This window comes from Passer domesticus, chromosome 19 (genome assembly GCF_036417665.1).
Source record: "Passer domesticus isolate bPasDom1 chromosome 19, bPasDom1.hap1, whole genome shotgun sequence".
Taxonomy (NCBI): domain Eukaryota; kingdom Metazoa; phylum Chordata; class Aves; order Passeriformes; family Passeridae; genus Passer; species Passer domesticus.
Window position 1 is genome coordinate 4,039,571 of NC_087492.1, and position 12,788 is coordinate 4,052,358.

A 12,788-nucleotide genomic window follows, 5' to 3' on the forward strand; every position below is an offset into this window, starting at 1 on the left:
TCCTGCGCCCATGGAGGGTCTGTGGCTGCAGGGGCTTCAACCCCTGCGGCGCCAGGCAGGGCTTGGCCACGTGTCCCTCCCGTTTCACCCAGTCCCCTTGGCCCTGCTGGCGGCCGCTCACGCCATCCCCGGCACAGCCCTGCTGTTTGCCCAGCCCCGGGGCCGGGCTTTCCCAGCACGGCCCCGCCGTCGCTCTGCGAGCCGCCGACCATCGGGGCTGCCGGCGGAGGCTCCTGCCGCCTCCATGCTGTCCCCGGAGGCTTTGGTGGCCGCAGCCGCCGTGCTCATGGGGCTGGGCCTCCTGGCTTGGCGCCTTTGGGCAGGGAGGCTGGAGGTGCCTGGAGACGTGGGAGAGGAGGACGAGGACGATGAGGAGGAGGAGGAGGAGGAGGAGGGGATCCCCTTCATGGCCGAGGAGGGCTCGGGGCACTGCCGGCTGCTGTGCAAGCCCTCGGCTCTGGCCCAGCACCTGGTGCGGAGCTTGGGGCGGTCAGCGGCGCTGCGGGGGGGACGCTGGCCGTGGCCGTGCTGGCCCCAGCTCCAGATGCTGTGGCAGCTCCTGCAGCCACCTGAGCCGGAGCCGCTGGTGGCCCGTGAGCTCCTGCAGCTCTCTGACGCTGGGCTGGTGGCCCTGGACTGGTTGGTGGGGCCGTGGGGGGCTGTGGGTGGCGGCGGGGGGGTCTCCAGCCCAGTGCTGCTGCTCATTCCCAACGCTGCCGGGAAGGTGACGGGGGGGCTGCTGCAGCTGGGGCTGCGGGCGCTGGAGCGGGGCTTCATCCCCGTCATCTTCAACCGCCGGGGCCACAACGGCTGCCCCCTCACCACCCCCCGGCTCCAGCCCTTCGGGGACCCCGGGGACCTGCGGGAGGCTGTGACCTACCTGCGGTGCCGGCACCCGTCTGCCTCTCTGCTGGCCGTCAGCGAGGGCTCGGGCTCGGGGCTGCTGCTCGCCTACCTGGGCGAGAGCGGCTCCTCCAGCCGCCTGGCCGCCGCCGCCTGCCTCTCCCCCATCTTCCGTGGCCGGGACTGGTTTGAGGCCAGGATGCCCTGGCTTTACGAGTGGCCGCTGCTCCTCCACCTCAAGCAGGGATTGAGCAGGTCAGTGCAGTCGCTTGGGCTTGGGGAGGTGGATGGGGGTACCCCGGGAGCCCCTCAGTCATCCCTGGGGGTGTGCATGGGGTGGGTGCTGCTGTTGACACCGGGAGCCCCAGTGCAGGGGCAGAGGTGCTGAGGGCAGCAAAATGTGCTGGTTAATGAACACCAGCCTGGAGCCGGCTGCCATGGGGCCAGCTGGGCCACCACAGGTGTCCCCAGCCTGGCTGGGGCTGCGGCAGCATCTTGGGGTTCCTGAGCTGGGAGATCTGGGGCAGGGTCTCACAATCTTCCTGGGAGGAGTTGGTGAAGCTCCTGTTTAGTTTTGGACCCTGAGGGGTGAGTGGGGCTGGCCCCTCTCCCTGCAGTGCCCCTTGTCCCCAACACCTGACCCTCCTGTTGGCCCTGGGGGGGGGGACTGTGATGCCACCCCACAGCTGGGCTGGGGGCTGCGACTGCTGCTGTCCCTTCCCAAGGAGTCTGGGTTCTCTATTGCCCAACACAGCCAGGCTCAAGTGGATTGCACTGGCTGAGACAGGAGACAAACTGCCCTGGGCCAAGGCCTTGAGCAAGTGGGCACTTCCCTGGGGGGTGATGAGAGCTTGTGGGGGCAAAGAGATCTTGCAGGAGGGCAGATGGGAGCCAAAAATTGCGGGTAAACCCCAAAACATAGGGACAAACAGGTGACAGGTGACGCTGCAGCAAACCCCAGATGGGTACAGCAAGGTCCAGTGCTTACTGCAGGGATGGGGTATTGGGGGGTGGGCAGCAGAGAGTCTCCCCCCTCCCTATTTCCTGATTCCCACTGCAAATGCTGCTGTCACGGTAACAAAGCAGGAGTGCTGGCCTCCCGTTGTCATGGCACCCAGGCTGCGCTGTGGGGACCCTCCAGGATCCCTGGCAAGGGGCTGGGATGAGTCTCCTAAGCCACTCTGGAGGGCTGGGGCAGCCGAGGTCACCCCTGTTCCTCTGTGTGCAGGGCCAGGACTGTGGAGCAGCCCATGGGCACACAAGCTGGTGACACCCCCATGGCAGCATCCCTGTGACCCTCCACCACCACAGCAGCATGCCCCAGCCCTGGCCAACATTCTCTGTGGCTCCCATCCCAGCCAGCATCCCCATATCCCCCCACCCATGGCAACACCCCCAAGTCCCCAGCAGTGTCCCCACTGCCCCCAGCCCCCGGCAGCATCCCTGCACCTCCAAGCCCACGGCGGCCGCCCCATCCCCGCAGGTACGCGGGGGCCCTGGCCGAGGTGGTGGACATGGACAGGCTCCTGGGCAGCCGCTCGCTGCGGGAGCTGGAGGAAACCCTCTTCTGCCGGACTCGGAGCCGCCCCACCAGCTGGGAGAGCTACTGGGAGCGGAACGAGCCCCTGCGCGACGCGGACGAGGCGGCGGTGCCGGTGCTGTGCCTCTGCAGCGCCGATGACCCCGTGCGCGGCCCCCCGGCCCGCAGCCTGCCCACGGAGCTCTTCCGCAGCAGCCCCTACTTCTTCCTGCTGCTGACCCCGCACGGGGGGCACTGCGGCTTCCCCCGCCGGGGGCCCGGGCGCTGCTGGGCCCACGAGGCCGTGCTGGAATATTTCAGGGCCATGGCCGAGTTCCTGCGGACGGAGGAGAGGAGGAAGGGGCTGCCGCGGCCCCGCAGGTGGGGGGGTCCCCCGGCTGAGCCCCCCCTGTTCACCTGGCAGAGGTCCTACACGCGGTAGCCCCCCCTGGGGCAGGGTCTCACAAAGGCAGGCAGACACTCCGTGTACTAAAATTACTTTATTACAGTTGATTTTTTTTTTTAACATTTCCTTTGCTATGATACAAAGGATACTTACAAACAAAATATTACATATGACCTTATTTTTTTTTTCTCTTCTCTTATTTTCTGACAACTTGGTAACAGCTTTAAATGCACAATCTATACAATTAATACAGGTTATATATGAGCTATAATGTATGTTGAACCAGAAGAATACCAGAATACTGACAATATACTGTACATTAAGCCTTACCAGTTAGTGCTCGTGGCATTTTCTACAAGAAGGAAAACGCACACCTGTAGATTCACTCATACCAGCTGGTGCTACCAGACACGGAAGCAAGAAGGAGTTTAATTCCCCTGGTTAAATCCTTCATGGCCCATCACCGTGGTGCTGAGCCTGGAAACCTCAGACCAGTGTTCATAGTAAAACAGCAGATATGTGTGTGTTTTTTTCTATCTAATGCTCTGTGGCACAGCACGGGGCCGGCCGGGCTTGGCCGTACCTGGATGATGCCCCAGAGCAAACGGCCATGGCGCTGGGTGAGCTCTTGCTGGGGAGCTGGACCTCCTTGGGGAGGGGGAGAGGAGGAAGAGGAGGAGAAGGAGGAGAGGAAAAGCAGCAACAGCTTCGCTGTCATCAGCAGGCAGCTCTTGGGTTTGTGCACGTGAAGAGGCAGGAAGAGCAAGGCCAAGGCACGGCGCTCCCGCACGGCTCCGAGCCCGGCCGCGCACGGAGCTCGTGCCCCACAAACCCTGCTCGGGGTCGGGCAGCAGCTGCCCTGTGCTCACCTCCTCGCCAGGAAAGGTTTGCTTTTGTTTTGCAGCCAAAGCTAGAGGTGTGTGGCTACAGGTGTGCACTTCCCCTCCTCCCGCCGGGGTCTACATCGCACTGATAAGGTTACATTTTTGTTTTTTTATTTAATTTTTTTTTTCCTTTTTAAAGCAACCAGCAAGTGAAGCATTTTTTTAGTTGACTGGCAAAAAGACCTGGCATTTGCACAAAAGCTGCAAATGGAAAAGAGCCATCCCCTCCTCCCACCCGCTGCATCCCAGCCCAGAAAAATCCCAAACTGTTGGCGGAAGAAAGAAAAAAAAAACCACAACAGGGGTGGAGGAGAGGAAGGGGAGGGGGAACAGGTTGGAAAATACCAGGTTTGAGTTAACATTTCCTTGACTTCACACAGTTCTTGTGCAAAAAGAAACAACCCCCCCCCCCAAACAAACAAAAAACCCAAACCCAGAAACATGCTGGAAATAATGAAAACAAATGGAAAGTAATATATAAAATTAAAAATATAAATAGGATGTCTGGCTGACTGGTAGAAGAATAGGTCATTTAGGTTACAAAAAGGAATATACATTCAAGAGGCTCTGAACCCAGTGGGGTAACTGATGTTAAACTTGTGTTAATAGTTAGGCTAGAATTCTCAAGTTTGTCTTTAAAATCTTCACAACACAAGCAAGCTATTTTTAAAAAATATACACTATACACACCTCACACAGCTTCTCCTATCCGTATTACACACGTTACGCTACCCTCCCATCCACTACACAGAGGGGGGGTCCCACGGCCGAGGGGCCTGGGGTGTCCCCCGTCCCATGCCGACCCCCCGGCCCCGCGGTGGCGGTGGGGCAGCGATGGCTGCGGGGCCGGGCAGGTCGCTTGGCCCCTCCACGTCATGCCACAACCTTCTCAAAGCATTTACAAGTCACCAAAGGGCTGTAGCCTTTTATGTTATACACACTTCACTTTGCAACGTTAATTATTTACATCAGGGCTGCCCCCCCCCCCCAATCTTTTAGCTGTTTCTAGGCAGGTAAAAAAAATGTTCCTGTTCCAAGCAAGCAGGGGGAAGAGCTGCAGGGGGGTTAGGAGGGAAGAAAAGCTGAAGAAAGGAAGCGGGTGGTTTGCTTGCTAAAAGCCAAACCCGTACACGCACGTCTGCCTCTCCTTCTCTAATCCTCGAATCCTTAAAAGCTCCCATTCCCTACAACCTCCAGGACAACCAGACCCGGAGAGCTCGGCCTCACTGGTGCTCAGACTCCTCTGCTCGCAGCTTCCCGGGATGCTCAGCACAGCTACTGACTCACAGGCTTGCCTCTGCCACAGGACACGGAGCACTGACCCTGACCATTCCTAGGAGCCCACCCCTCACTCAGCAGGTCTTGCAGGGCAAGCCAGCTGCAGTGGGGCAGGGACACCGGGACCCCCACAAGCCACCACGCTGCACCCCCAAACTCGCCCTTGGCAGCTGCCACCAGCCACAGTCAGGCTCTGCCAGAGCTGTGCAGAGGCAGCGGCCGCCGACTTCAGCTTGTCAACAACCCTGCACTGATTTCTGCACTCTGCTGAGCTCAGAGTTGCCATAGAAATGTGTGATCCTGGCACTAAAAGCAGGCAACGACCTCAAATCAAAGTCTTTTTTTGTTTTGTTGTTGTTTTTATTTTTGTTTTCCTCCAGTAGATTTAGATGAACTCGGGCTTAAGACAAAAACAGTTGGAAGGGGAAAAACAGATCATTTCTAGAGATTGAAAAACATAGTCACAAGCCGGTATTAAACTGCAGCAAAGAACCTGAACTTGGTTCCCGTTGAGTTCAGCTCCAGAGCAAGCCCAAAGCCACCGCTCTGTCCCTCGCACTGCCCTCCGTGCGGTACACACGCCCAAGGGAAGGAGGTTCCACACAGCCAGCAGGGAAAACCCAGCCAGAGGCTGGAAGCCAAAAGCCCCAGGCCAGTGGCTGTTGGCCTCCCCAGCTCGCAATATTTAAGCACAAATTCCTTACAGCATCACTGGACAAGTCTCAGGGATTAGGTGCATGCTGAACTACGACTGGCAATTACAGTAGCTTTTTGCTAGCTGGCACATACTGTATCTATAAATTTTAGTACAAAAACTTAAAAAATACAGAAACTAGGTCAATTTGTTAACTACATATTTACAGATAATTACAATTCTTTTCACTGACAATAATTAAACTAATTGTCAGTGAAAATTCAAACTGTGCATGTTCTGAGGTACCCGTACTCAAGGGTGGGGAGCGGGGCAGGGGGCCGGAGGGGCAAGGTGGGGAGAAGTTTCTCCTCCAGGGTTTGTTCACATCCGTGGGGGCAAGGCTCGGCCCTCCTGGTTCCTGGTCTCACTGTGTGCACTCAGAGAAAGCAAAGAGAGTGGGAGCTGATTCTGGGGTCTTATTTTCCCTAGGACATGGCTTAAGGATGTTTTGAGGATGCCAGGCAGGTGCAGAGCCAATGGTCATGAACCAAACTGCCTTCTCCCCGCCAGGGAGCCTTCAGGTGAAGTGCAAGTATTGAGACCCACAGCTCAATGGTTAAGGTGCTTGTTTGCTGGCAAATCCGATTTACTAAGTCCCTCTCTAGCTGACAAAGGGCTCTCCTTCCCCCGGAGAAGGGGGCAGGGATGCAGCAGGCAGCATCACAGCCCCAGCTGGCTGAACTTCATTGTGCAACAGGAACCTGGGTTACCTGCTGCCACTGCTCCCTGGTGGGGTGATGTTTACTAAAACCACTAGATCTATCAGGTTTTCTTATTTTCTGGCTGTAAACAGCAAGCCCCAATCCTCCAAAGCGCCTGACATATATTCATCAAAAGACTTCGGCTCAATCGATTTGTAAAAGTGCAAACTCAAACAACCACAGCAGAGGGACAGTGACCAGCATCCCTGCCTGGATATCCACTGCTCCTCTGCCCCTGGCATGTGGTTCTGGGCTCACTGCGGGCCAGCACTGGGGTGGGAACATCCTACAGGCAGGAGCACAGGTAAAGACAACACTACTCCTTGGGAAAGGGTAAGAATGACCCAATCAAACTTGAGTCTCTCCTAAAAATCTTGCAAGAGTCCTTCCAGAAGGGACGGGGAATGTTGCCTCTGAATTCTCCAGCAGCACAAAGAGAGCCCAGGGTTGGCATTCTGCTGAGCTGGTGGGGCGTCCTTGGGGGAAATGCATGACCTGACACATGTGAGAACTGCTTATCCCCTGAACTGTCAAATGCCTCCCTAAGATGGGGTCTGTAGAGGACAAAGGAGAAGGTCAGAAGGGTCTTCACAGCTTGAGGAGCTGGTGGTGTCCAGCATGGCACTCACCCCTCTACTATGAGAAAGACCAGGGCAAGATTTACTAGAACTGCAGAGCAAGCACCCAGGAGAGGAACGAGGCTGTCCGCTGCTGGCTGGACTTGAGTAACAAAGCACACAGGCCTAAGCAGGATAAAGAATGAACCACGAGCATCTCTGTGTGTGTATATGGATGTACAGACCGTAAGCCTGTAAGTACACACACATGTACTTAAAAATCTTCCAACTTAGCTTCTCTTTTGCCCCTCCACACAACCTAAGAACCTCCAGGTATCAGACACACGCCAAGGCGGTCGGTGTTCAGAGCTAGCGGCGGCTCCACCTCAGGACTGCCAAAAGCCAGTGCCAGTGCAGTGAGCAGAGACCGTGCCGGGCTTGTGAACTTTCGTGGTGAGATGCAGCTGGGGACTCTGAGCTCAGCCTGCTGAGCACTTCACCGGCCCACTCGCCGCCTCCCCAGCAGATCCCTACATTGCCTCCACTGCTTGCCTATCGCTAAACCATCTTGTTTGCTTCTCTGCTGCCTTGTGACTTTCTGGTACCCTCAGGAAGCTCCCTTCTCTTCTTCAAAGCACACCCGCAGCAGCTACCTACCCTCACATGCCCCAGAAAAAGCAAGCTGCAATTACCAGGGCTGCACTTCAGCGAGGGTTCAGCCCTAGCACAGCCTGTGCCCTCGCCCCGAGAGCCCTGCTGAGGGGTTGCTTTTGCTCACAAACAGGAGCGCTAAAGAACAGCAGAACTGAAGTGCCCTGACAGAAATGCACAGCATGAGGTGTGTGTGCACCTATACCCACACACACACGTACATACAGAGTATATAAATATATACAAATGAGATACCATATATATATCCAGAGAGATGTGCGTATTCAACAGAGTAATGGTAGACAGTGGTACGATAGGATTTATTGCCTCTCAAGAAATGGCACGTAAGCAGGGTTGAGGGGCTGGGAGCCTGGAGGCGAGGGGTCCTGGGGCTTTAAACAACAGCACAGCCCCAGGACTGCCCTGGCTGCACCCCCGTGCAGGTCACAGAGAGTGTGCAGTGCCCGTTCTTCCGGCGCAGGAGGGCTGGGTGGGACACAGAGCGATGCCAGCCTGGCCCCAAGCCAGGCAAGTAATGGCTGCAGGGAATTTTTCTGTGGAAAGTTTGGTATCACACCACGTATTTAGTTGTTCAACCTCTTTGAAGTTCACAGGCTTGGAGGGAATGCAGGTGAAACAGAGCTGTGGCCTCCATTTCAGTGCTGCATCCAAGGAAGAATGCACGTAATGTTCAACATGGAAGGGAGAGGTGGCTGCTGGCTCCCTGGGACCATGGAAAACAAAGAAAATGTGGTCCCTTTTACTCATTTTAAATAAAATCAAAGGAAATTTGAATCAGAAAGAGGTAAAAATGCTGGCTACTCTGGGTTTTTTTCCATCTCTGGGCTAAGCTACACCAGAACTTTAGGTCTTTGCAGAGGGGAGAGAAAAATAACCACAGAAAAGAGATTTCAGGGGTCAAGCTGGTGATTTAGAAATACCGCAATAAAGTTTGCAAGTAGTCCACACAGAAGAGTTCCCCAGTGTTAAATATGAACGTAAGAGATGCAAGAGAACATCTTTGCTGAGGTACTGGAGTAGTTTCCACAATTTACAGATTACAGTAATTTAAAAACCGAAGTTAGGGCATGACTGCAATGAGCACAACACGGAGCAATTGGCCTTACTTTTTAAAATGCTTTACTTTTAAAAATAAGAGTTTGCAAACTGATTCAGAGAGTGTTTGCATCTCTCTAGTGCACAGTTGTTCATGTATCTCAGAAATAAACCTGAGATACATTAAAATTCTCAACACCAAGGGCCTCCTCAAACACCTCCAAGGCACAGCCTGACCCTGAGTTCCTCCGGCTACAGCTGTGTATGAGGTGCTTCCTCTTGAGATCAGGCAGTTTTGGGACAGCTTTTCTTCCCCCACGTACACACAGGGACACACACATTTAGACCAGTTGATCTGAATCAGTTTTTGCAAACTATTTTAATTAAAATATTAACTTGTTGGAATAGTCCAGGTCTGCACATGATATACATGTAAAAATGGTTACTACACAATTCTTTTTGAATACAAAAAAGCCAATATGGGATAGCCATCATTTGGATTCAGCATTCAGTCATGCTTGACATTACACAAATAGATGTGTTGAGAGAATTCTGTTGAAGTAGCTCAATTTAAGCCAGAGACTTTGACCAAATTCAAACCATAACAGAAGCAGAAGAATGAACCCACTGAACTTGCAGGTATAGCCTGTCCCCACTGTAGCTGCTGCTGTTTGGGATAGAGGAGCTGAACTCAAAATGCTGTGTTAGCACCATGCTCTGGGCACACCCTCCACAATCACATGGTGAACCCCAGTACAATTTTGGCCTTTCATTTTGGTTTTGTCTCTCCTTCCAAACCTAAGAAAACACAGGTACCTTTGCTAAATGAGTTTCGCTTCATTTCAACAACACTGCAATGCAAAAGAGTGACCCCAAAACATCCAATTCCACATAAAAACATAGCAGAGGAAAGGACAGGACAATTCACAGTCACCACTTGCCCCCAGGAGCATCCAGAGGCACCTCCATGGGACCCACACCTCCTCCCAGGCTTCTGTCAACTGTTAGTACAACAAAACTCCTTACAAAGGGGCTGCTCAAACATGTTTTGGTAGAGTTTCCATCTTCTATTAGAGTGACACGCTACATCACAATGCTAGAAATCCCAGCTGTACTCACTGGACACTGGCAGAGAGTTAAGGATTGGGAGTGGATGTTAATTTAGCTAATGAAGAACGCTGCCCTGTCGATACTGAACAGCAGCGAGACACTATTTACTATATAAATATGTCACGTGGACAAACACATTCGGAAAACCTCGCTTTTGAGCCCTATAAACATAGTAAAGGCAAATCCTAGAGTTAGCAGCTAGTGTTTTCTTCAAGATGATTAGTGTGCAAGGAAAAACATTTACAAAGAACTCTGGCTGGTCAGTCCCCAAGACAGAAACCTTTGCCTCAAACCAAACTTCATCTACCTGCTCTTCCCACAGTCCTGGCTGACCGAGATCGTCCTGGCACTGGCACGAGAGCATGAGGGCATCTCTGGTTCCCAGCATTAAGGGATGACAAGATGCCAACAAAGTCATTCAGTTATAAGACTCCCTGACCTTTTATCACTGTATGGATTTCATAACCTCCTTTGCTTCCTTTCAGTAGTACAGCAGCTCCAATGAGCCCTCTGGAAGTAGTGCCTTCTCACATGGTGTGATATGCTGCCAAAATATCACAGCATCTCTAGGGACTGTAAAAGTTGTGAAGTATTGCAGCAATGAAAATAATAAAAAAGGAGCCTCACATGCAGCAAGATCTACAGTGGTGATGTGGGTTAGTCATCAGCTGGGAAAGAGTCATTGGCTCAGCTCCTCCTGGTACACCATGGCAACTAAACATTTCAACAGTTGGCTACACGCTACATGTAAACAGGAAATTGCAACAAGCCAAAAAGGTAATAAATTGGTGGATGTAGTGTAATAATGAAAAACCCGATCAATGGCATTTTGTGACTATGGCATCCTTCAAAACACCTCTGGCATTTGAGACTGATTGGCTGAAAAGTCTAAACATTTCTGAATGGAGCAAAAAGTACTACGCTGGGCTCCAAGAATTATTCTGATGCTTAGCTAAAATGAGATGTCACAGTATTAGCTGTACAAGTGCATTACTTACGCTCCTCTGCCCAACCTCATCTGAGCTACCAGCAGCACAGTCAGGGAGTGCCAAAGCAGACAGACCATTTCAAACATTCCTAGCCTGTTCCCCCCAGACAGGTTTACCTACAGAGTTCTAAGGAAGCTGACCAGTGCCTTCTGAGAGAAAGTCACACGACACGGAGCGCGCACTTGGGTAGAAGGGCCCTGTTGAGTGAGCCCTGGTGTCTCTTGGCCTCTCTTCTCACCTTCTTCCTCACATACAGCTCATTAAAAATGCCTCTTGGCAGAGGCAATACCCTAGAAATGTATCCAATTTAATGACAAATAAAAATGGAACAGAAGATCCAGCTGTTCCTCCCCTGGATGTTGGTTTAAAGGCAGCTTGCCTGGTTTTTGCAGGGTGGCAGATCGAAATTCATGGACATGGGAAGAGGTCTCCATTCTCCCTCAGACTTCCTACATGGATGGCATGATGAGGGCAGTCTGAGGCCCTTCTGTCCTGTCAGTATGATGACCACCAGCCAACTCTTCTGACTAATTGCATATATTTCTCAGATGCCCTCCCAAGACCCCTCCAAAAAGTAAAAAAAACCCAAAAACAAAAACAAAAAAAACCCAACAACAAAACAAAAAACCAAAAACCACCCCCCAAAACCCTGCAGCCAAATACTATGACATCCCAGTTAGTAAACACAAAACGTAACGCTTTACAAAATGAATACAATATTCCATGTGCACCCAGCTTCCACACGTCAGCACCGCACTGAGGAGGCTGCTGGGCTGGTGTCTGTAGGCAGTTTCTGTTGGCAGACAGCTCCAGTGGAATTGCCACCCTCAGTTATTGTTTAAGTTATGTATAAGACATGTGTGAACCATTGGATATTTGTGAAGTAACACTTGTGCTCCTGCTCATGCCCTGCTCCGTCCGTCCCCCAGAAGCTGTCCGCCTCAGAGCCTGGGGGCTGTTGCGGACCCCTATAGCACTACTTCGAGGTACCCCCTGCATGGGCCCCGAGGGGTGACCCCATGGCTGAGGTCCACCTTGCATTGGATGGCCCCAAGCTTGTGGTGGGCCACCCATGGGATGACCCCAGTGAGGTCCTGCACCCCCAGTAGGATTGTGGGACCAGCCAGAAGCTCCCGGGTAGCTGTGGCTGAACGCCTCGGGGGAGAGATTAGAAAGAACCATATTACTAAAACCTAGCCTCATGCTTTCTGAGTCAAAGGCTTCGATCTCGCGAGCTTGACGCTCCAGCAGGCTTCGTATCCGCTCGGTGCGCTCGTTCTGCAACGCCAGCATCTCCTCCTCAATCTAGGAACAAAAAAAAGAGACAGTCTGTAGCAGCAGGACTGGCACAGCCTCTGGAGGACCTGTAACAGCTACTGAGGGACTTGTTCCTGTGTTTGTGCAGGAAACTGGCTCTAGATCAGATGTCCATGGACATGCAGTCTGTTCTGAACACAAAAGGGTGAATTTTTTAAGGGTTAAGTCTCAAGGACCCACACAGGCCGAAGCATGGTGAACACCAGTTGGAGGGTGTTGGTCCCTGTTCCCTGGTGAATACGTGAAATTTGAGGGATGCGAATCTGATAACAGCAGCCTGACACAGGTTAATCTTCTGAGATACAGCAAAGTCTTCAGCTTCCATAGATGCCTACTGGGAAAGCACCTTCAGGTACAGCCTGCCAACACAGCTCATGGTGACCTTCAGTGTCTGTAGCTGAATCTAATGATGATTATCATGATGACTGCTGTTTTCTCTAGGATTCAATGCACAAGCCCACATTCAGCTTCCTCTCTAATGTTCACTGGCCAGATTTTCTTAGCTCATGTATTTATCACCTCCTATCTAGCCCTTTCCTAATTTGGTTTTCTCATATTTCACTGCCCTGATACTTTTTCCAGGGTGTGTGGCTGAAGGACACAGGCAGTGCTGTTTGAGTTGTGTGGCAGATTATTAGCTACATCATATGCAAGCTGGCAAGTCCAATTTTCCCCCCATAAGACTGTTCCAAATTGGTTTCCAAGACTACTTTGGTAGAGGCACTGGGATCAGCACTATAAGTACTGAAAACACAGGACTATGGCCTCCTGACACCCATCAGA

At 52.6% G+C, this 12,788-nt stretch overlaps 2 protein-coding genes across 2 annotated transcripts in view; one reads left to right on the forward strand and one right to left on the reverse strand.

Annotated features, from left to right (window-relative positions):
• Positions 1-3: 3 nt before the first annotated feature.
• On the forward strand, positions 4-4,094 carry ABHD15 (abhydrolase domain containing 15). The gene is made up of 2 exons (XM_064395078.1): positions 4-1,098; positions 2,327-4,094. Exons 1-2 carry the CDS (start codon positions 11-13, stop codon positions 2,802-2,804), a joined length of 1,566 nt encoding a protein of 521 aa, XP_064251148.1. The 5' UTR covers positions 4-10; the 3' UTR covers positions 2,805-4,094.
• TAOK1 (TAO kinase 1) overlaps positions 2,844-12,788 on the reverse strand; it is a 69,748-nt gene continuing 59,803 nt past the window's right edge. The window contains exon 20 of the mRNA XM_064395069.1: positions 2,844-11,993. Coding sequence (XP_064251139.1) covers positions 11,532-11,993 — 462 coding nt within the window. The 3' untranslated portion in view covers positions 2,844-11,531. The remainder of the gene's footprint in view (positions 11,994-12,788) is intronic.